The following is a 25,684-nucleotide window of genomic DNA, read 5'->3' as shown; positions in this document are numbered from 1 at the left end:
CGGATCAGCCTGGCTGTCAAGCGTGGAAATGCAGCCAGTATTCTTGGCACCATTCCACACGGACATGATTTGTATAATAATTAGAATAAGGCTAGCTTTAAGTTTTATTGTAATATTTTCAATTAAAGAAAAAAAGGATTTTATTCCATGAATGTCCAGGTACTGTATCTAATACACACTTTTACTATACATGTTTTTTTTAAATAGTATAATAAAATCTAACGCTAATTTCTAAATTCCTTCCTGTTTCCATTTTTAATTAAATAAATCGGAACAAAACTCCCAACGATAATACCTAACTATCCTCCAGAACTCAGACAATTGACCGAAAACAAATGTCACACCTGCGTCACTTCTCTGTGTAGAGCCCAGTTTTTTTGCAATTTTGTCTATGAATTCATCAGAACGACAACATAACAAAGCGAAACTAGCCTATAGCGAGAATTTAGTTGTGAGAGGTTTATTGAACCTTTATGAATAAAGAAAGTTATGAAACGTTTAATAAGCCTAATGAGCATTTTAGCTAATGAACGTTTTAAACCTATAATAAGGGATTTTTATGAATAGTATACCATGAAATTAAGATAATTATTGATACACATTCAAATGAACACTAATTTTTTTACGGCATTATTTTTAATAGTACTTTTGAGTGCTAGATAATGTTTTGGAACCAAAGCCGTACTTTCTCAAATCACCCCCCGGACCACGGAAAGAGAGGGGGTTGCTACCCTCAATTTTTTCCCCTTGTCGCATGATTTTTGTACGGCGTTGCGGAATAATGGATTAGAGGCTGTATTAAAACAGTATGAAACTAGTGCCGTACAGAATTAAATGACCAAATTTACCCCGGAATTGTCAGAAAATCAAAACATTTACTGACTTTGTGGCGCACCATTTTTTTACGGCACTGCGCGCTTTCTTATTATTTTTCATGGATCTATCGATGGTAAAAATGCCGTACAAAAATATATGACCAAAATGTACTCACTCTACCTGCACTTTTCAATTCTCACCAGCACTCTGTTGGACAGCTTACAAGTGACGGCATAGTGCTGAAACTTATTATTTTATGCTCTTATATCGTCCTGTATACGTCACCTGGTGGTTCATATGACCCACCCATTTTTAAACATGGGCCTGTAGTCTAATAGAGAATGTTTTGAATTCCAATAAGTGTCGGTTCTACAAAGTTATCTTATCCGTATTCTTTACTAATTAAACAATGGTGATAATATGAGACAAACATAAAACGAGGGGGCTCGCCTACCAACTTTTATCTCCATTCTGTTATCTCTAAACAAGCAATGCGCAGCCATGATCGTTTGACGCGCAGTACATAAAGACTATTTTACAATGTAGCTTAGGAAAGTAAGCTTTAGTTTTCTCAATTTTGCATGCGTCAATATTTATGGAATTTTGTATAGAAACTTGTGCTTACACTCTCCACTTTCAAGGAAAACAATCTAGACAATAAAAGGAAAAAAACCTGCAATAGAGATGTGGTTCAAATACCGCCGGACACGCAACATTTGATAAATTTTTAAAAAATCCTTGAATTTCGGATAAACACTTTAATAAAGAAACCTACAATATGCAGGAAACAATTCCTATTAGAGTGATATAACCTCAGGCTTTATAGCATTGAGAAGTCTTACTTAGAAGCAGCAAAAGATTTCTAAATAAATAATGTTTCCTGACGTTAACTATTGCATATTTTGTTTTAGTATTTAAGAAAAGCCTAACAATAATGCTACGTGTTGCTTCGCTTGTAGACCACAAGCAAACTCGTCGAGTATATCTAAAGCGTCATGGATGTGTCTGTAGGAACATCCCAGATAGTCATTCGTTGACACGATAATCTAAGATGTAGATTACCAAGTCAAATTTCTCCGAAGCGATATCATTTCTATATACGTATCTATATAAAGTAGCTGAGGCAATCAAACAGCTCAATCACGAGTCTGTGTACTGTGATACTAATATTTCTGTTACCTCGTATCATGAGACAATGAGATGTTTATCAGTAAATTACATAGTCGGATGCAATATTGACATGCAAATAGGGAAAGAGAAAACAGATAGAGATGCGACAAAGGCTTAGATGTGAAATCGATTGGTCGCGGTTGGCGATTCATTTTGTGAGCCGTGGCCCGCGCGTGACTGTGCTGTTACTCGCTCAATGTGACGCGACCTCGGCTACGAGAGAATGTCACGATTCTAACCCGCGACAAGCCCTGCCGCGACAAGCCAAGCCCAAAGCTTTTGCTGTTGCTGAGGTTTTCAATTTACTATATTTTTTTATTTAATAACAAGTAAGCCCTTCATTGCTAAATCACTTGATTAGGAGAAGTATCTGCATCCTTATGTCTTATCTTGGATGAGATATTGGATAAGAAGGAGATTCTAAGATGGAATTTATCACCACCACAGTACTCACCACTGCACCAGTAATCAAAATACGTCACCGCTCCAAAAATAGTAATCGCATGTTGTTCAAAAGGTGAGATGTGAATTGACTAGCGCACGTTCTTTACAGTTCCCGGGGCCTCTTAATAAGAGTTGAAGATGTCCACCGAGGTTTAGTGGGTATAGAAATCCCACATAACACGATCTTCTCCAAAGAGATCTTAGAAAGATTTCCCCCCGTCAACAAAAAAAGGTCCAAACACCTAATTCTCGCAGTCTACTAAATCTAATAAAGCTGCCTAAAATAGTAACGATTGGATACATAGTCATATAGATTTCAGATTCGGATGCCTTTTGCTCAATGTCTGCACTGAAAAATGGGGCTCTATAGGTTCCTTAGGGTCTTTTCATTTTGCGACGTTGGCGATCGTTTTTGGCCGCCATTTTAGGCGGCATCATTACATAACCTCACATGCGATCGTGGTCAAGCGGAAATTTGTCTATGAATTTAATAAGAGCTGTGTTATTTTCAGCATGAACTGTAATTGGTCTGTGCGGTGAATCGATTATGTGGACCGCGCGTGACTATCTTATTAGGCGTTCAATGTGACGGACGCGGGACGACATCAGACCACCTAGATACAAAACCTATTCCATTAGACTATAAATTATTTTGATGACACTCTAGGTAAAACAGGAAGGCTGTTCTGATAGCAGTGAGATGATGTGACATAATATGAGATGATATACCTACATCGGGCGCTAAAGACATGCGCTTGAAACTAATAGCTGAATCTCTTAACAGTCGATCTTTCATTCCCTGACCTATTACTGAGGGGAATAGGTAGTTTGGACTTATTGGCAGACTTTTATTGGAAACCTATCAAAATTATACCTCAGTTTAGGTTATTATCACAAAATTGAAAATCTACCCTTACTCTTATTAAGGATTTGGGCCATAGCAATATAATTCATAAACATGGTTCAGCGGCAATTCTTTGAATTAAAAAAAAACCGGTAAAGTGCGAGTTATTCTCGCACAGGAAGGGTTTCGCATCATCGTACAAATTAAAACACCATGTACCTACTTTTTTTTGCATGGCAGCCATTTTGAAATTCACCATTTTTACCCTCACTTTAGTTCACTTTGTCAGGGTGTCCTTGTATACTATCCATGTCGAAGCTATTGCAAACAGCCATATCTCTTGATTTCTGTTAACTATGAATTAGTTAAGGAACAAAACCAGCCAATAGTTTTCAAAATATAAGAGTCATAATATAACTCAAAAACAGACATAACATAAACACTTAATATCAATATGTTTTTGCTAATTAGCCTATTTTCACTAATAACTTCCATAACACTTGCTTTTGTGTTTCTCTTCCTACTTGAAAATATTTAACAATAGATGTTTAAACGTTTAGAAATAAGTAAGTGTTTTGCCAAATCATCACAGTTCAATAAACTTGCGCATAAACTTGTATTGGTTTTGGTAAACACCTAGATACAGTAGCAAGGTTTTTAAATTCGATTCAAAAACTACTAATACCTAAGCAAATTATTCCTGAAAACATAGGTACAATGAATTAATATCGCAGGCACAGCGCGTGTCCGGAAAAGCACTTTTACTTTATTGTCATGACAAGATCAGTAGCCCGTGACTGCAATCTTACCTGGTGATATTTCGCAGTATAAGATGAAAGCGAGCTTACCTGGAAGGGGTTATGACGGCTTTATTTTTTCGATTTTTCGGATTATTCTGTTAGATTTCGCTTTGGGCTATTTAATTAGGACGTGCTTCGGCTACTGAAAGCATACTTGATACTTCCATTCAAATTGAACCTTATAAGTTTGCACTAAGGAATACATTTTGAAAACTAATAACTTCAATAGTGGCAAAATATTTTTTTAATAAACTATCTTTTATGGCCTCCCGAAATCGAACCCCGGAGCCCCAACTTTTAACCACTAGAATATCACCGCTTTGTTCTAAAATAAACGAGGGAGAGTAATCAACAGAAAAAACAATTTTGCTCCTAATAATTCGTCCTTTATTTAGGTTTATCATGGCAAGGTTCTGATATTAGCATGACTACACGGAACCCTGAACTTTAAGCGTACTCTGACATGAACAGTGACAAATTATTTCATTTCAAAATCTCACCCTGAAAATAAATAATAAAATCACATTTTTGCATTAACATAATTACCTGTCGTATGAAGTTAAATAGTTTCGCGAACTAACATTGAAAACAATCTGGAGCGGAAGAGTTCTGACGACGAAATGTAGGTTGAATTGCAAATAGCGTCATCTGGGACTTCCGTCAAAAAGGCCTAACATTTTAACTTCATTTTGGAATACAAAGAATAGAGGAAAAAGCTAACGCCATTTTTTATCCTTTTCAAGTTAGCTCTTGACTGCCATTTCACCTGGTGGTAAGTGATGATGCAGTCTGAGATTGAAGCGGGCTAACTCTAATTCGAACCTCTAGAATATGGAACGCCTTACTGGCATCAGTTTCCCCTCAACTTTTAATACAGGTACGATGAACTCGGTTTTTTAACTTGATAACTTTTGCACATAAAACTTAATTTATATTTTTGAAACCTTCCAGACACCCTTAAACTTTTAAACTTTAAGGGCCTCTGGCAGTTGGGTTGCCACGAGACTAAGCGTCCGGCAATGCATGGCGTGATTTCAAAAACTATTCTGAAGAAAATATTAAAAAATAGACTTTATACTTTGACGTAAGATTTTTTACACCTTTATTAGCTGTTATCACCCAAAGCCACCATGATCCAAAATTCATAGTCGCTGACCGTTCCTCCATGTGTTGAAATAACGCTTTTTTAAAATAACGAAGGTCTGACACTCGCTGTCTCTCTCTCTCTCTATTTTACAAGATAATAAATAACATTACAACACAATTATTTGCCAACAGTTAATCTAGAGCGCAAAGTGAAGAGCACTTATGTAGGCTGAATTGCGAACACCTGACATTGTCAGAAGCCGTCGAAGGTCAACAATTTCATTTTCCTGAAGTTCATGAGAGTTACTTCACGGGTGCGGTGGTGAGAATACCGTTCTGGTTGTAGGAAAAAGAATTTGTAATTCCAGAAACTGTATTTAGAAGGCTTTCAAACAACGAAGCGCGAAGAACTGCCGTAATTCATAAAGTTTACTGTATTACAAATGGTACATCTACGTCTATGTGACGTTCTGCCGTGTCATTGATGTAACGTTACGTATCTGTCCAGGCCTTTAACAAAGCGGAAAAAGAAAAAATCCATACCTACTCATGTTATAAAGGCGACAGTAACTCTGTCTGTTACTTTTTCAGACCTAAACCGGTGAACCAATTTCGACATTTGGCAAGCTTGCATTCTGGGGACGGACATAGGATTCTTTTTATTTCGAAAATTCAAAAAGTTCCAACGAATTTTTTGAAAAATTTAATCCGCGCGGACGATCAAGCTTGAACCAATTTAAACAATTTTCAGCGAACTTGCATTCTGGGGACCTAGGATACTTTTTATTCCGGAAATTCAAAAAGTTCTTATAGGGATTCTAAAAAACCTAAAACCGCGCGGACGAAGTCTCAGGCATCAGTTGGATAAAACACCTACTTTCAACTTGAGTTGTGTAGTGGTACCATCATAATATGTGGCTTAATATTCCAAATGGGCCAAGGGCGCCATACACAACAGAACGAAGCTCTACAACAAAGACCGCCCCGAGCATGATAAGCGATGCGACTAACCCCTCGGAATTAGCAAAAAATAGACTAAGAGTCTGCTGCAAGATTATCTAGGGATCGAATACAAATATTAGAAGTATATCTCGCTTCTAATGACTAAGGATAGCTGGCAAGACCTTACACTGAATACGCCCATACGCGTGTTTTGTTACAAGAAACTGCCGTATAGATATATTATTAGAAAGCCATACATCGTAGAGATTCTGTCACTGAAAAGAAATTGCCATTCTGATTATAGTGAATTATGATTTGTAATCAATAAGATTAATTTATATTACAAGTTGAAGGTGCGTTATAGGAGTTAAACAACGAAACTGCTCTATTTTTGTTCATTTTAGTCCCATTCTAGTAGTGTAGTGTTGGTTCATCTTTTGAAATATCACGAAATTTACAACCGTCTCTGGGACTAGAATAGTGCTTATATGCAGATCTAAGTCTAGCCTACTTAAAACCCACTAGCCTACTTCCAGCGATTGCTTACTTGAATATGTTATGATTCAAATGTAGGTATTATAATAAAAGCTTTATAACACGTGTATTTTATACTTAGGTAAAACAGGCATAAGCTGAAATATATTTAGGGTTCCGTAATCTGTAGTAAAACAAGGAACACTTAAGGTGTGATTCTGAACCTGCTGCAGAGTTCAAACTGCAGACGGTAGTAGCAAAGCCCGCCGCGCAAAATTAATCTAAATATATCTAAAAGGAAAAGGTGACTGGTTGACTGATCTATCAATACACAGCTCAAAGTACTGGATGGATCGGACAGGGCATGCGGATAACTATTAATATGACGTAGACATCCCCGCTAAGAAAGGATTTTTGAAAATTCAATCCCTAAGGAGGTAAAATAGGGGATTGAAATTTGTGTAGGAGCATAAGCTAGTTTATCATATTGTTTTAAGAATTTTAAAATAGTTTTAGTCAGAGAAGCTACGTAAACTGCTGATGCTGGAGACCTCCAGCACGGTAGCGGAGGTGCTCATTAGATTGTTTGCTTATTTATCTATCGCTGTAAGGGCTATCACAAGTTGCCGTTTCGTATCGCATCCTACAATAGTTACAAGAAAGACACAATACTAAGCAACCACCACCCTCCCCCCGCGCGTAAATCCGTCAATAGCATAGTTTGCGTACAAACTCACAACGTACGGGCAACGAGACCCTCTCCACGCGACTTCAACTCGCACTTGTCCGGTTTGTTAATCCTGGACAATGTAAGAGGATCGCCAGACTTTTAAATAACCTAAATCTACGCGGACGTGTCGTCGCAGGCATCAGCTAGACATCATCAGGCATCAGGCCACCAGGACAAACGTCATCAGTGGTACTTGATGTATTCAAATGCAGGCAGTCCATATTTTAGCGGCAGTCGCGCCGTTACATCCCTTGCATACGAGTAAATATTATGTTTGTAGATTGTATAGAACTCGCAAGTGGCAAAGCATGACGCAGTCTTGCATTTATATGAGACTTTACTACGCATATTATGGCTGCACATGAAGGCTGTTGTATGCTTTTGAGTTAGGTCTCCACTATATAATATTGCTAGCTGATGGCTACGCTACATTCCGGTTTCGCTCGAGTAGAATTTTTGAGAACCGGGGAGGAAGGTGAAATTTTCAAAAATCACGTAACTTTCCGCCGGTTTATCGGTTTAGATATATTTTTTTAATAAAACATAGACAGCGCAAATGCATTTTAGAATCGTCGGTTAACACGTCAGCAGCACTCTCATAAAAAGCTATGTGAAAAGAGGCCTAAGACGCAGGAAGGAGCCAAGGTAATTTACATAGTACACACTACACACGTAAGATAGCAAGCAAGTGTTGCACAAGGCAAATATTATTAGCAGTTTCCTTCGTTTACAACGTTTCAGTAGCTAAAAATGTTCAGTTTACTTATCTACTTACTAAAATTGTCTAGGTACAACACGATTTCTTCACACCAACCCCATTCACTGAATAGATAAACAATCAATATCCTAAATAAAAAATAAAACATACTTAGGACACTTTACCTACATTTCTAATCTGGGTTTAGCTAAATGTATTTAAGTGAAAAGTAATCTACATTCGACTCGTTAATCGCATTAGTTAATTTCATTAATTCTTAAGTAGTACGAAACTAGCTCAAGAAGTAGAAAAGTAGAAAATTAAAGGTCGAAGGGTATGAACATCGGAAACAAGTTGAATCTAGATTTATTTGCAGACGTTAGGAGCGAGATCTAGGGACAAATTCGATTCCCCGACTGCCACGCTACTGCCGCTCTCCCACAAGCTTCTAACAAATTGAATATAAAGCCCACCGATTTTAAAAATACTTCTGAGAAGAGAACTACATAATAAACTAAATCAATGGTACTCTTCTAGTTATCGAGGCGGGTACATAACCTAGTTACTACCAAGTAGAGCTTGCTGAGGCTTTGTTTTGTCCGGCGGCGCAGTTGTGTAGACTTTATCAGGTAGACGTACCACCGCGCTCACTTCCAAATTCCAAGGGATGAGCTTTTGCCTCGATTGTCTCGGTTGAAGTACGAGCATATCAAGAGCACTTACAAAACAATACCTCACGGGGCTGCCTGATACTCCTAGCAGTGGCTAGGTTAAGCCAGCTACAATAACTACGAAGAGCACTGTTAAGGTATCGTGCTGTTGGCATGCATAGCACTGCATGGTGAACTAAACTATCTTTTGAACCAATATTTACCTTAACGGCCCCAACACATCCCTATTTTCTTAATAATAATATTGATGTTTTTTAAAAATATTATAATCAGAAATATCAAGCAACGCAAAAACACACAATAACGATAATGTCACTGAAGATTTCAAATCGAGAAGACAGAATTATCTTGCACTTGTGAAACCGATCTACTTGTAAATGCGTTGTTTTCAGATTTCAAGCCACTGTCAAGAGGATGCGGAGATAAGAAGAACAGCTACGAAGCGTGCTCTCAAGCGTATAATCATGCGACGTAATACAAAAAAGACGAGTACAGGAGGATTCGAGAGCGCTCGGCTCGTCGTTGTCCCTGCGGATAAAGGCTTTTAGCATAATAATAAGAACACTCACTGCCAGTGGAAGGGTCCGGTGATTCCCTCCTTGAGTCGGTCCTTGAGCGAGCGCTGGCGGGAGGGCCCAGGCCCGGGAGGCAGCATGCCCGCCCCGGGCGGCACCGCGCTGGACGGCGCACGCGCGGGCGAGGACATCCCGGTATCGTTATCGTTGCGCGGACGCACTACCAAACCCGCGCGCACATTAATATACCACTGAACCGCCAAGCACCATTACAAACGCGGGCTGCAACATAACAGACCACCCCAAGCGACATAAATAAAACATCAAGCTAAGCATTTATAAAAATTTAAAATTTGATAGGCACACAAATATTGAAAGCTTAAAGGCAAGAAAAGTGTCATGTGTAGGTACCTATGTGTGAGAAAGAAAATAAGAACAAAAGCATAGAAGTCTGTTTACAATTTTGTTTGTGTTTATATCAGACTCAATTTTAGAAACTTTCAACTTGTAAAAATATTTAAGAACATACTAAGTTCTTTGTCTTTTTTATATGTAGCTCTTTTTTTAATATTTGCGGATGATATGAGAAAAAGTACTTCATTTATTGTGTAAATAATGCAGCCTTAACTTATTTATATAGTCGCAAAAGCGGGAGAACATTATTATTTAGTTGTATAACGCCAAGAATACCATGATATTACATTGAAAAGTGCTGCGCCTAGCATAAAGTGTATTGCAATGATTTATGCAGGTGAGACTAATTTGTAAAGCAATGAAATGTAATAGATGATCACTCTTAATATTACACCAGGCGCTTGCGCATCAACTTCCGTAAACAGGTTCTCGACTAGATCGTAAATAACGTCGTCGTACAGATTTTACAACCCACACAAACAATAAAACCATAATAATCTCGCTTAATATATGTACCTACGCGAAACCAGTTTACACACCTCTATGTTATCGGCGCACTGCCTGTTCTGGTATTTAACATAAATATTATCCTCTTTATTATTTTAATAAAAATCTTTAGACAAGCACAAACGATAAAAACAGGTTTCTATATTATAAAATCGATGCTTTTTTATTTATTCATAGGCTGTCAATAAGAGTGGTGATAACGCACGGTTTTACCACAAAAATTTAAACATCGTTAAACGCGTGTTTATTTAAAACATGATAGATTTCCATCTGTACAGAGAAAATCTGTCAGTTTATAAATAAATATGCGCCCAATCAACGTTTGTTTAAGTTTTGTGTGATTTAGTGTGGGCCATAAGTGTTTCAAATACGGGTATAATAGCTAAATAATAATTTTCTTGTGAAACGTACTGAATGATAAATAATCCGTACCTAAGCATTGAATTGCTTTGACAAGTATGTTTTTAACAAATACAGGCAGAGGAAAATTCAATCATAATATACTGTTTTGGGCTTTATATCTATAATAAATAATGAAGCTTCGTTGTTGTTTTAAAAAAAAAATTACGTATTTTATGTTAAAAATCATCCACTTAGTTTTATTATAAGCATAGCTAGTTAGTACTACGGGATATACTTCAATAACTAGGTAAATATTATATTATTCCTCTACGCGTAAATCCTATTACAAATATTACTAAAGAACAGTTAATTACTTCCTTAGTTAAAACACGAGACATGCCTTGGAATATTATGCAAACGTGTGAAAAATAAATTATGCATTTCTGCCGCGCCGCATTCACTCTAGCAGCTCTTTATGTACATTTTATTATATTTTTATGTTTTTCCTACCTGCTCCACACAAGGTGACTTCGTTGAAAATATAGAAAGTGGGAATATTTCTCCATAATATAATATACATATAGTACGTCTTCTATACTGGCTTTTTATTGTGCTAGTTTACCTGAACGTAAAATATAATAAGTATTTTCAATTTGTTATAATTATTAAAATACTACACTTCCCACGGTGACGACGGAGGATTTGCCGATTTTAATATACAATGTACTATGTAGGTACCAGGTTTTAACTATGTCACTATAATCCAGATCCCAACACCTCATCCTGCAGTGGTACTGCCCTCCTAAACCGTGAAGACTAAGGATCTGCCCATTGTGAATAGATAGAATAGCTATCAGGAATAAACTTTGTCATTATACTGTAGCCTCCCATTGCTTAACCCATTGCTGCATGGTACTGCTCATCTAAACCGTGTGGACTAAGGAACTGCCGTCTATGAAACAATGGCTACTAGGTATAAACCTTGTCACTATACTCCTAGTTCCAACTTCCTAACCTTATGATAAAGTGGCACTGTTCCTCTACAGTCTAAACTGTGAGGGCTAAGACGATTGTGAATTGATGTTTTGGCTGCCAGGTTATTAAGTACCTAGCAATAGGTACTCTAGGTTCCAACTCTTCATTAACCTTATGATACTGTCTTGAGGATACTGCCGACATAGGAGCAAGCTCTTAGATATATTTTAAGGTCATAGGCTGCCACGTGTTTTAAATTTTTTAATTTTGTCTTGTTTATTTATATATTTCGGATGGTAGATAAGTACATCATATCTTATTCAGTAGGTAGTTAACGTAGTATATATTTAAATTCTGACTTCTGTAAAAATATAAGTTGATGTCTACTCGCGATGAAAAATTAACATATACACACAATATACACATAATATACGCGTAGTGTTGCTTTCTTTGTTGAAATCTCTACGATTCAGTACGCAAGTTATTCTGCCTAAAACAATCTCTATTTGTATTCTCTTTGCGAGCAGCCCAGAATTCATATTTTAAGTTTTAAAACAAAGCTAATCTAGTCTACCAATCATAGCAGCATCAGGATAAGTTTGATAATATAGAATAGGATTAAGATTTGAGTAAGTTTTGGACATACCTACTGTACGTTTTACTCTACGTGAATAATATAGATGCAGAATGTGATGACTATATTGGAAATTCGAATTGTAGATTTCAGATTCTTATCTTGAGAACTTTATCAATCTATCTTTTACGTATGTTACATCATAATATTATGAGCTGTACTGTTTATGTCGCTTATTTGATCTAGCAATAAATCAACTCTGCAGCCCAGCTGGGAGTGCATGCGTCCTGCAGGGCGGCCAGCATGTAAAACCAACTCTTAATATTTGAAAGAAATTTGAAGGAAGAAGAAAGAAGCGAGGATCGGAAAGTATAGCATCGCGCCAGCTCCCACCCGGCCGCAGACTTAATCAATAGAGTTAGTTATTAACGACTTAGTTTCTTAACAGCTTCTTCTCGGTGGAACTAACAATTTCCATTGGTAGTACATCAGTTCCAATACAACTACTTACCTATATTGTCTGTCAATAATTGTACAAGTATTGTCATTTCACAAAAACTTGTTGAATTTTAAAAAAATATGTTTTGAATTAAATACATATAATATTTTCAAGTGTCCTCAGTTACTCATAACTCCTTTTGTGGTGTGTTTGCTCATATATTGTGTCTATAGAATAATTAAATATTCGCATTACTTATTTATGAATATTCCGGCGTCACAGCGATTTGACTCTCGAAAATGAGGCGTTAAATCAGTGTCAAAAAACTTCTAGACTCGCTTTACATTTCCGCAAAATCTATCTGCAATTCATCTCGCTAGACATTTATCACGGTACATTATGCCAAACTGCGACCAGTGCCAAATATCAATCTTTTAAACAAGTCGACAGGTCTTTAAACGTTTTTCAATTTACAAACTGTCCAATGCTCTGAGCTCTGAGAATCGTTGGGAGCTCTGCACTCGAAATAAGTAGACTAGTAGGTATGTATATCTGGGACAACCCTGGTTGGGTAGGTCCAATTTCGAGAAAGAGATTAGTCGCCGAGTCCAACTCGGCTAGTCAGCGTTCAGGGGGCTTCGAGATGTCTTTTCGTCTGACATTGCTCAATGCTCGAAGACCAAAGTCTTCAAACAGTATATATGTTGCTAGTGATGACATGGATCCGAGACATGATGTATGGGCCTCATGAGAGAAGTATGCTTGGCGTTACTCTACGTGATCAAATCAAAAATGTGGAGATCCGTAGGAGTAGATAACCCCTTCCCCCCACTAAGTGGACGGACGATATCAGGCGACAGGGAGCCGCTGGATTCATGCGGCGCAAGAACGTGGCGTGTGAAAGTCCTACAGGAGACCTATATTCAGCAGTTGATGCCTATTGGTTGATAGTGATGATCAGTTTAACTTTCCTTTTGCAAGTAGGCCTAAATGACAGTATTATCAATCAATAGTGTATCACTATTAACTAAACGCATGTTAATTTGAAAAGTAACACCAGGGACTCAGGAGTTAGAAAGGCAAATCTCCGTTCGTACAATATACTCCGCAATATAATCTACAGGAATTGCTCGGAGCCCAGTGTAGCAGTAATACTGGGGCTAGCGAATTTACTACGTCACGCTATTGTGCAGCGTCCGCTCGCGACAATCCATTATCTGCCACCGCTTCCCCTTTTCGCGTGCTATGTTCTTGAATTCGCTCCACGAATCTACCTACGTGACACAATGTACGTACCTACAATTTGCAACCAACGAGATCGATACTATAAAAACAGATGTACCTACCTATCTACTTCCAACCGACTAACGAGGGATCGAAGATTTTATTCGTACGAAGACTATGTGCCAACTTGAGATCTGGTTTGGCTCAGATTAAGATAATATATAAGCTTGCTTGAATTTGCTGCAAGTACTACTAAAGTACATAGCTCCTAGAATTCCTAAATTATAATCTTAGTTTCCATTATTTTCGATGAGTAAGCGAGGATTTACTATTATGACTTCACTTGTTTTTTTTTTTTCGAAATCCTCGGAAAATTTGTATCCTCAAAATATTGTTAACAATAATAATTAATCAGAGAATAAGCAAATACAAAACTTGTATTATAAGAACTAGGAAGTGAGCAATTATTTTCTGAACGTTTATCGGGAGTTAGAGGAGCAAGTTTAAGAGGACGTGTCGGTAAATTAAGTTTAGGTGCGAGTCAAGCGATCGCAGGGCGACAGCAAGAGGCGAAAGCTGGTATCGATCGTCCCTAACCTCAGCTAGTGGCGCCCCCGCCCCGCGTGCCTTACGTAAGTCCAGCTGATCGCACCCACCCTGTAACTTTGGCAACGAGCACTGTGCACGCTCTTCAGATCATTTCGAAAACATTAGACTATTCCACGTTTTCTCTGCGTAATATCCTAAGTAATCGTATTTTGTTTACTCTAAACTCTAAAGAGAAAATCGACTGTGAATTGTAATATTGATGGTTTATAAAATAACTAGCTAAACCAGCCTAGCTTTTCTAATGTGGAATTTTCGCAAAGTTCAAGTTTCTATAGATCTAGAGCCTCAGTTTGAATTGTACGTTGATATGACAGTTAGTTTCACCTGTATAATATGTTTAAAAAAAAGCGAACAAACAAGCAGGCTGGTCACCTGATGTTACGTAGATATAATTATCGCCGCCCATGAACATTTGCAGTACCAGAGGAACCGCCAATGCGGTTTGCTAGCTGTTATGACATACTTACTTACCTAATATGTTTATAGGATTTAGCATAGAGATCATTAGAACTACTTCTATCTCAATTTGTGTTATGAGTATTGGTAACAATGATTTTTTTTTATTAACAAGACCCGTGTTGGATATATACTGACTAGAATCTAGATGATGTCCGCAACTTTAGATTTATTAAGGGGCATGAGACGGGCCTGCACGCGAAATTCAAATTTAATTTGGTTTTTCGCATTTTTTAAACTAATACGACAACGTGGGCTAGTTTAAGAAATTAGCTCTAGTATCGACTAATGTGTCAGAATTAGTCGATACTACAGCTAATTTCTTAACCTGGACCCTTTCAAGTAAAGATTTTTATATAAACCTGTGAGGATGATACTGCCATTGTCGCAATTGAAAATGCCATAAGCCCACGTTGTCGTATTAGTTTAAAAAATGCGAAAAACCAAATTAAATTTGAATTTCGCGGGCAGGCCCGTCTCATGCCCCTTAAGGACTATTTGATTTGCAGGGATAAAAAAGTACCTGTCAAATCAGTTAAATGGCCCATCCATTTAACCAATTTTGACAGGTAGTGAAAACCTGAAAACGTAACAGAGAGAGACAGACAGTGCGCATTTATAACAATAATAAATATGGATTCTTTTTTTGTTTCAGGAAAATTTTAAACAATACTGTGACAAATATTAACTTCTAGATATTAATTCTACAATCTCATTAAAAAATCAAAAAAAATCAAAAAAAAAATTGCGTTATGCGAATTAAGTAAATTGCACTTCAATTAATACGTTACCGTTTCGTGGGTTTTTATTATATTTTCAAAATGCAATGGGTACATTGGTTCTAAGAATTTTATAGAATACTATACAATAATTATTTGAATTCCTAGGGTCTAGAGTTCTAGACCACTTCGTTGTTATCAACCAAAAAACAAAGTCGAAAGTATTACAAAACAGAAAAGCTTTTTCATGAAATGTTTCACAAAACTACTTATTCATCCTGGTACATCACTGGATATTAAAAGCAACGAATAAAACGGAAACGAGCGACTGAAAAAAAAACAAAAGCCCCCACGGAAGGTTGTAAAGGGGAGAGGTTCTGCTTTCATGTAGATATAGGTATCTATTTGATACCCACGTAGGTATAGGTTAGCCTATACCAGTATATAAAGTATATCTACCTAGTTAAGTAGATTTTGTCTTTAAAAAGTAACAAGTTGATAACGGTATTGTATAACAATTCAAAAGTAAATCCATGCGAATAACTACGTACCTACCTAGTTTGTATCACAGAGAGTTAGACATATTATCGGCTATCGGCTTGGCTAAATGCCATCAACAACACACTAATCAGCTGCTATTTCACGCATTATTTTCCTTCCTATTTAGTCTTTATGTACAACTAGCTGACGCCCGCGACTTCGTCCGCGTGGATTGGTTTTTCGAAATCCCGTGGGAACTTTTTGATTTTCCGGGATAAAAAGTAGCCTATGTGCTAATCCAGGATATTATATATCTCCATTCCGAATTTCAGCCAAATCCGTCCAGTGGTTTTTGCGTGAAGGAGTAACAAACATACACACACACACACACACACATACAAACTTTCGCCTTTATAATATTAGTGTGATATTGTACCGCGAACGTAATTTCGTTTGTTATTTACATAAATGGTCTTAAAATGCCTGGTGTAATATAGAAACGCATCGTTAGCTTATAACAGTTTAAAAAATTTCACTACCTTTTTCATCACTGAACTAAAACTACACACCAATGCCTAATTCATTATCTATCGAACATGAATGATCCTAATAATAATTATTGTGTTGATTTAGGGCAGATTTCTCAATTTCCGAATAAACTTTAACTGACGAATAAATTTGACGTTTTAGCAATTTCCATAATAAAAAATGATTAATCGTTAAATTTATTCCTCAGTTAAAAAATTACTGACGATCGAAAAGTCGGCCCCTAATGCTATAAAAAAGAAACGGTCAACCAAATGAATCTAACATCACTAAGTGACGATGATGAGACGAACTTGTAGTGATTGAAATAATAAATGACAATGAGAGCATCCTTAATATGTTTGATGATAGATGGAGTGCAGAAGCATCTAATGTGGTCCATGCATCGATGCAACGAACCAAGGTGTGAAATTCGCATGAAGAAGCGCTGACGGTGGCGGTGGGTTAGACGGCATATCGCGCACACGTCTGCTGCGATGGCTGGAAACGTGCAACTGTACGAAAGAGAGGGAAGGGCAGGCGAGTGGGAGAGGCGAGCGGGGGATGGGCGGCGCATGACGATGGCGCCCGACGTGGGACCTCACCCTTTCTCCTCCTTTTTATAATCACAGAACGATTTATCGACACCGTGCAAAACAATATCTCAGATACGATCAATTACTACCTTGCTATCGTCTACGTAATGAATCAGATCAACCGCGTTTGGAATGCCGTTACAAATTACACTGAGATCAATTATAAAATAAAAACTACATTACATATAACGCTGGCTAGTTTACCGTCAAGTTTACAGTGAACTTGAAGCGGCGTCCAGTAAACTTGACAGTGTATGACTATCAATGTACATGATGTCATGCACACTTGCCGGTAAACTTACTCGTATGGCCACAGTAAAGTGATAACTTAGTAGATATTATACTCGAATAAACATGATGATTACAGGATCTGTATAGACTTTTAGAGCATTGACGGTTATCGTCAAATTGTAAAACATTCAACAAATTCCTTACACATGCAACACTGTATTTTCCACTAGGTAGGTACGTTGACATTGGCGAACTTCAGAACAAAACGAACGAAAATCAGAACAATACATTTCACGAAGGAATACAGACAGACGTACTTGAGCACTACAAATATTTAATAGTTAACAGGCCGGCCCCCACGAAAGATGTTATATTCTCTACCCTGGGTAGTAAAGGTGCACCACTTATATCGATTTGAAATTACATTGCAGTGCAATAAATGGTTTAGTAGTCCTACTTTAACTATATCGATCTACCTTCTCTGCCATAGCGCTTCAAGAATATATAACAAGTGTCCGTATTTATTTTTATAATCCCTAGTCAAATCACTATCTTTTTATAACCCAGGTGTTTCCAGAACTAAAGGTTATGAATTTCAACTACTAAGTATCACTGAAGTTTAATTTTCACAAGAACTATTCTCCTATTAATATGCAATCTGTCATCATAATTATCATCAAACCCATCGCCGGCCCATGACTGAGGACGGGTCTCCTCTCATAATGAGAAGAACTTACACCATAATCTACCACGCTAGCCAAGTGTGTATTGGTAGACTACGCACACCTTTGAGTATGGAGCTCTCAGACATAACTCCAAAAAGTTATGCTTAGGTGCGTTCCTGGGATCGAATGCACTCTAGAGCAAAACAAAAAGTAGTCCACGTTAACTGGGCATATTGTACGAATAAACTAGGTTAGTATAGAGAATATAAAACTAGTACGAGTAGGTGTACACGTAGCTATATAATATGCTACTTTGTGTACAGTAAGTAGGCCGATCTCAAACCCGCAAACCAAACCGCCCGCATCACCGCAAGTCTCTCAGGCAGAAAAAATAGAAACCTAGGTAAACGGACTAAAAAAACTTTGTTTTTTATAGAAACAGTAATTTTATTTGAATAACGATTAGAATCGATATTCTAGTTGTTAAGGATTGTGACCCATGGGCATATTACTAGACAGGCCCCTTTTTAGGGAAAACAAAAAGGAACTCTTAGTTATATTATCACTTCGTTGTCCGCTTGTCTGTCTGTGTGTTTGAAGCTTTTTTTCAGAAACGCGTGGAGATTAAAATTAAAGTCAAATACTTAGTTTACGATTTCTTGGAACTGTGCAAAATCTAGCTTCTACTTACGAGCTTGACTTTTTGGGTTTACTGAAACGCAATCAAAACAACCAGGAAACAAAATTTGGCAAGAAGCAAGGTCTCACAGAACAAGTAAAAAATCCCAGTTAGGTATCTTACTTATCTTCTCTTAGTTAGGTAGGTATATTGCATTAATATTTTTTTGCGATTACTATACATATTATGTACAGTTAGATATAATTCAAGCAACTAAATAATGCTCTCAACAGTTGGCAAGAACTGTAGTAAGTAATTCTAAAAAACTGATGTAACATTTCACACTTGAACAATATCATTATTCTATTTGGTAGTCAGCTGCATGTGGAGCTGATTTCTTCCACGCACCAATATACGCGTCAAATTGAGAACTTCCTTCTTCTTTATTGATGTCTGTTGAACGATCATACAATAAAATTACAAATACGTATATGTATACTGAGTATGTAGGTATATTTATATGCATAATATTTCTAAAATATTTTGTGGTATCATGGATTACAATACAAATTACTTTTTAGGGTTTCGTATCTCCTGAGAAAAAAAGAAACGTATATGATAACTTCGTAGTCTGTCTGTCTGTGGTGTCTGTCAAGACTCGTCAAGGGAATCAAAACTTATAAGATACTTGCCGTTGACCTAGGATCATGAAATTTGGCAGATGGCAACTGGCAATGTCTTATAGCCCCAGGTAGGGCAAAAATGCGACAACCGTGAATTTGTGGTTACATTGCAAAAAAACCGGCCAGGTGCGAGCCAGACTCGCGCACTGAGGGTTCCGTACCCGGGTATTTTTTCCAATATTTTGCACGATAAATCAAAAACTATTATACATCAAAATAAATAAAAATCTGTTTTATATGTATCTGTAAAAATGTTTTAGGATGTACAGGTAAGCCCTTTCATATGATACCACACTTAGCATAGTTATCTTATTTTGAAAATTGAAACACATTTTAATTTTTTTTAAATGATTTAACCACAATTCGCGGTTTTCAGATTTATTCCTGTACTTGTGCTATAAGACCTACCAACCTACCAAATTTCATGGTTCTAGGTCAACGGGAAGTACCCTATAGGTTTCTTGACAGACACGACGGACGGACGGACGGACAGACAGACAGACAGGCAGACAACAAAGTGATCCTATAAGGGTTCCGTTTTTCTTTTTGAGGTACAGAACCCTAAAAAAATCGTTATTTCTTTTACGGTGGTACTGAACCAGTCAAGACTTTACAGAACGCCAGTCCCATCGTTCCCCAAGCGAAACTTGTATTTGTACTGTAATACTTATTCCTATCGTAATTTAACAGTTTGTAATAAGTACAAATTATATTTTTCAGTTAAAATGTAGATGTTTTAAAATGTTGAACTTATTACGTTGTTAGATTGAACAAAAACAATAAATCGTGCCTTATCAAGCAGGTTTAACTAATGAAAATAAATCTGTTATCTGTTGTATTATAATAATATATGGGAGGCATCTGTTTGGGTAATAAAATTATGTTATGGTAACTTGGCAAAGATATTTGCATCGGAAAATATAAATATACATACTAAATTATAAATTATCATTTTATTCTCTAGTTTTTCGTTATATGTATTTTTAAAAAATGTAATAATGGACAGAGAAGTATTGTTGAACAAATGTTTGCGACTTCGCCCACGCGGATTTAGGATTAAGGTTTTTAATAAATAATGTGGGAACTCTTTGATTTTCCGGGATCCCCGGGATGCCGTGAATAGCTAGCAGACAGACAAATATTATACTTTTGGATTTATAATATTCCTCAGTGTTATTATGGATTTATTCTTTAGTGTTTTTTTGTAACTATGTTGAAGTACGGCAAGCAGCAGATATATAATATAACACATATAGCTACAATAATCAGATGGGTGATAACTAGGATCTAGAAAGACTAAGCAGTGCAGGAGTAAAACCTGTTTAAAGTCTGAAATCTTAACATTGGCGATTAAAGTTCCTTTCCACTTATACTTTGTAACTACAATAATGAATCAATGATGCTTTTTAATAACAGCTAAAAAACAACAACATTTAAATAAAAATAACAAATGAGTATTAATAACTAAAATAAAGATAACAGAAGTCATTCATTTATCTACATGACCCTTTTTATTTTACAGATAAACAAGAATTTTTAATCTTTCCAATTTGTTTAACAAAGTCTGCACTTGGTCCATTAATTGTTTTGTGATAAAATACTTCATATTCAGAATATTATGTATTTTTAATCATACTTGATATTAAAATGATACAGGGACATCTTCATATTGCTAATAGCGATCCGCCCAGAGGAACTATTTTCTGTTTGGTTATAGAGTGGAGTGAGACAGTGATAGTGTTGTTTCACTTCATGATACTGGAATTTGTGCCGGGCTCTAACGGGATTTTTGAAAATCTAAATCCATGCGAACGAATTCGCGAATATCAGTAAAAAATTTAATAATGGTTTTTTCAATGATGTTATAGTATGATACATTGGTTTTATGTTACTTTAACTAGCTATCTACGCAGCACTCGCTACTGAACGGAAGCTCTCAAATGGGGAAATTTTTCCAACTTAATTCTCAATTAGTAGTACCATCGATATCGGTGGCTTGTTTTCATAAAATGCCCATAAATTATAATCTTTCTTTTTATTGGTGATAACTATGTGAAAATCCATACATTATTTTCTGAGATTAGCCCAAACAAACAAGGAGGAGTTTAATCACTACTCATATTATAAATGTGATAGTGCGTTTAATTGTTGGTTTGTCCTTCAATCACGTCACAATGGAGCAATGGATTGACGAGCGACGTGATTTTTGTATGGGTATAGTTAAAAATCTGCAAAATCACATGAGCTACTTTTATCCTAGAAAATCTGAGAAAATCTAAATCCACACAGATAAAGTCATGGACATCAAGATCTATGACAACAATATGATGGTAATTGAAAGTAAATTTTGCTCAAATCTTTTGAACTTAATTTAAAATCAAATTAATTTTATTATAGAACTGCTTATTAGATGTTGGATGTCTGCAGTTGTCTAGCCACTTAAATGTTGAGTACATCATATTATTTGAAAGTTAATCATAGTGATATGCGAGAGCCAAAGAAACAAACTATTTGCAGAGTATAGTATGGATGAAGGACACCTAGCTACAACCACAAGTCTGCCTGACAAATAACTGCAAAAAGTATCAGTGTGGAAATATCAAGAGTGGTGATTTGTAGAAATCGTTGATCATATTGATGGCTAGTTCACAATAATTGCACTAACTACACAAGTGTTGGTTTTACAGTTAAAAAATTTAAATGCCTAGCACAAAAATAGTAAATATTTTTAATACAGTTTAGCATCTAGCTGAGAGTTCTAGATGCAAAACTATATTAAAATGATCTATCATTTTTGTGCTAGTTATGTCTGAACCATAAACAGCTCTCATCTCAAAATCGCAATCAACTCAGATTAATGATTTATGATGTTGAATGCTTGCTCATCATTGGCTACAATATTATAATACATTGTAGCAAAAAAGTACAATGAATTCAGCCAATCACAACAATTGGGATTGTAATAATGATTGATGCAGGTTTTTCGGAATCAACCTACAGCAATTTTTTACTAGTTTAACTGCAGTTAACATTAGAGTAAATGCTTGAAAAGTAGCTGGAATATAGCTGTTTTAATTTATGCTTATGATGTTGATGCTTCCATTTACTTGACAGTAATGGGAAGTTTAGTATTTTGATTTTTCCAAACAGCTGTTAGATTAGTTGATGTTTTAATTTTAGATATGAGACTGTATTGTCTAACATATTATTTGACTTTTATAAGTAATTAAATTCAAATTTAAAAGGGCCTGGTTAGGAAAATTATTGATAAGAGAAGTACCCCAAGCATGTTCTCTAGTGTTTTCCATAAGTACAAATGTACTTAGTTTGGTCATGAATCAAACTCAATGAAATTTTGTAGATACTTCTAGCAACATATGGTTCAAAGATGTGCATGTACAAATTTTTTAGCTGGTGTAACTTTGAAGCTACATATTTTTCTAGAAATCTGGAAAACATCAGACACAAATACTCGTTTCTAGAATGTGTCTATGAACTTTCATTGAGATTAATTGGTTAATTCAATCAGAACCAAACTTTGTTTGTATGGAAAATGCTGAAGAGCAACCAAGGGTTACTAATTCCCTTACCTAACTGTAGCAAGAGAGACCATTCCTACAGATTTGGTTTAATTGATTTTTTACTACTTACAGCTACTTATTTAATAAGTAAAATAATAAAAATGCAACTACAATGAAAAAATCATATTAATTAGCAACTACACACTTGGTAAGTACATCATTCTTAATTAATTATAATATTTAATAATGTATGTACCTAAATTCAAATGAAATTGTTATTATATTGCCCTAGCATGCTCCTAACTTTAATATTGTTTTAGTGTGTTATGTTGGTTTCTTCCACTTGAACCATTGAAGTTTTAAGACAACATCAAAGTACTTGAAAACCTTACATCTAGAGATCTGTAATCAGCCAGCTTACAGATAAAATTGGTGAGTAGGTAAATGGTAATATATAGACCTACCTAGGTACTTGTAAACTTGTTATGCTTACTTATTCAACCCGATAGAAGACAATACTTACATGTTGTCCTGGTGTAATCTTCAGGCACTTTTCAAAGTAGTTCCAAGTTTATAATCACAAGATATATGTTCATAAGTTCAGAGCATAAGGAAACAAAAAAAAAAATACAAAACGTCGACCACCGGTTCTGTTTTACGATTTTCAATGCATTGTTATCAAATCATTTAGTCACAATTATTAAAATACTTTAAAAGAACACTTTAGTTATTATACATAATTCCGTAATATTGTTTATATTAAATTTGCACCAGTCCGGCTAATAAATAATTTATTTACGATTGAGCTCACAGTTAGAAATTAATAATCTTAAAATAAACCCGGAACAATAATTTAATGTTAACTGAAGTAAATTTAACTTCGGAGTACGGACTTTGTTTCCAAATTTAGTACAAAAAATTAGTAGTACTTCTGCACGTATATTCGGCAACGACAGACGACAATATTTTTTCTTTCTTTTTCCACTTTGTTGTTTGTAAATCGAAGTGTCGAAGACTTCAAGTTATTTTTTAAACTGGTTTTACGGCTCTAGATTCTAGCCCAAGACTTCGAGACTTTCGAGACTTTGCTTGAAACCATAGACTATTAACATATTTTAGGCCTGAAAGTAGTACGATTATCTCTATGCTTGAAACCAACTTAAAAGCAGGTAGTGAGAAGACTAGAGAACTGAGAATAGAGACTAAAATAAACAGATCAATGGAATCGTTGTTGTAACTATTTAGGGTGCCGCCGCCAGACTCTTCATCGGAAAAGTTGCCAGTGCTTGTTGTTTGCTGTTTGTCGCAAGTGTCTGGTTTAAATGTTTTAGCGTAGGTACAATAATAGTTTATTAATATTCATTCATTCATACATACACAACAAGCACTACAAGCACTGACAGCGTATGGAAGGTGTTTGCAAGAAGTTTTTCTTTGTAATTGGTAGTTAAGCTCATGGTAAGCTTGCCAACATTTGGGAGCGCTAGCCATTTCATTCGATAGGCAGGCACGTCAAACCCTCTGTATAAAAACTACTCTGTGGTGTTTGCCGATGCTTGATTTATACAATTTGTTGCATGTGGCACCACCATTAGAGAACTGAACCTGAAAAAAGCTAGAACCCAGAGCCGTAAAACCAGTTAAAAAACAGAACTGTCTATGTATTTTATTTAGTTTTTCCGCAGGGTGACCAAATAATTCGCAGAATCCTACGATTTTAGTAGGATGGCCCCTAAATTAGGGATTAGTAGATTTTGTTACACATAGAAAAAATGACAGCTAAGAACAATAACTTGAAACTATGAGGTGTTCTGTAGACTCAGGCATCGTTTTAAAAAAGAATCGAAACGTCGTTACAGTGAATATATGAACATAGTAGAAGATAATATAAAAGTAAATGCACGCTATTTTTGGACATACTTTTCTAATATAAAAAACAATTCCCGTATACCTTACAATGTATTTTACAAAAACAATATAGCTAACACCCCGATCGATGCATGTAATTTATTTTCTGACTTTTTTAACTCGGTTTTTGTACCATCTACTCTTACTAATGACTTTGACATAGATAATATTGACTGCACTGGTAAGGATGAAATAGTGTGTGACATTATCAGTCAAACTGTTATCACGACTGAAAATGTAATTAAAGCTCTAAAAAAGTTGGATGTAACGAAGGGATCTGGGTTGGATGATATACCTCCAATTTTCTTCAAAGCCACTGCTACTACCATTTACAAACCACTGCACATTTTATACAGTATGTGTCTTAAACAAGGCATATTTCCGACGAAATGGAAAATGGCTCGCATAGTGCCTGTACATAAAGGGGGATCCAAAAAGAACGTAGAAAATTACCGACCGATATCTATTTTGCCTGTACTTTCTAAGGTTTTTGAGCGGCTTGTACACGACTCCATTTATCCACTGCTACATAAGATTATAATACCACAACAACATGGATTTGTGCAGAAACGCTCAACAGTAACTAATCTTCTTGTTTTTTCTTCCCAGTTATTTGAAGATTTAGATAACAACAGACAAACAGACTGCATTTATACGGACTTTCAAAAAGCTTTTGACAGGGTAGATCATAAACGCTTATTAGAAAAATTAGCTTATAACGGTATACGTGGTGATCTTTGGCGATGGTTTAAATCATACATATCAGGTCGTACTCAAAGAGTTATTATCAGTGGTCATGAATCTAAATTGGTTATGATTACTTCTGGAGTTCCTCAAGGATCAATTCTTGGACCTCTTTTATTTATTTTATTCATAAACGATATTCATGAATGCTTTAAGCATAGTAATTTCCTACTATATGCAGATGATCTTAAAATATTTAAAACAATTGAACTACGAGATAATCATGACCATCTTCAAGCTGATTTAAATAGATTTACTATATAT

General features: G+C 36.0%; 1 protein-coding gene across 8 annotated transcripts in view; it reads right to left on the bottom strand.

Moving 5' to 3' along the window:
- The window catches only part of LOC123864537 (TLD domain-containing protein 2), a 146,228-nt gene extending 122,433 nt beyond the window's left edge, over positions 1–23,795 (bottom strand). For 2 of the 8 annotated variants that reach the window (XM_045905055.1, XM_045905058.1), the window contains exons 1-2: positions 23,292–23,795; positions 9,244–9,471 (exon numbers count right to left, since the gene is read on the bottom strand). In XM_045905055.1, the coding sequence (XP_045761011.1) occupies positions 9,244–9,380 (137 nt within the window). In that variant the 5' untranslated portion in view covers positions 9,381–9,471; positions 23,292–23,795. Of the gene's footprint in view, positions 1–9,243; positions 9,472–16,873; positions 16,978–23,291 lie in introns of those variants that run through there. The other 6 variants (XM_045905067.1, XM_045905068.1, XM_045905060.1 and 3 more) reach the window with 4 other exon arrangements.
- Positions 23,796–25,684: the final 1,889 nt, after the last annotated feature.

Source organism: Maniola jurtina, chromosome 4 (genome assembly GCF_905333055.1).
Source record: "Maniola jurtina chromosome 4, ilManJurt1.1, whole genome shotgun sequence".
NCBI lineage: Eukaryota > Metazoa > Arthropoda > Insecta > Lepidoptera > Nymphalidae > Maniola > Maniola jurtina.
Note: the sequence above shows the minus strand (reverse complement) of the source record. Positions and strands in the feature narration are given on the sequence as shown.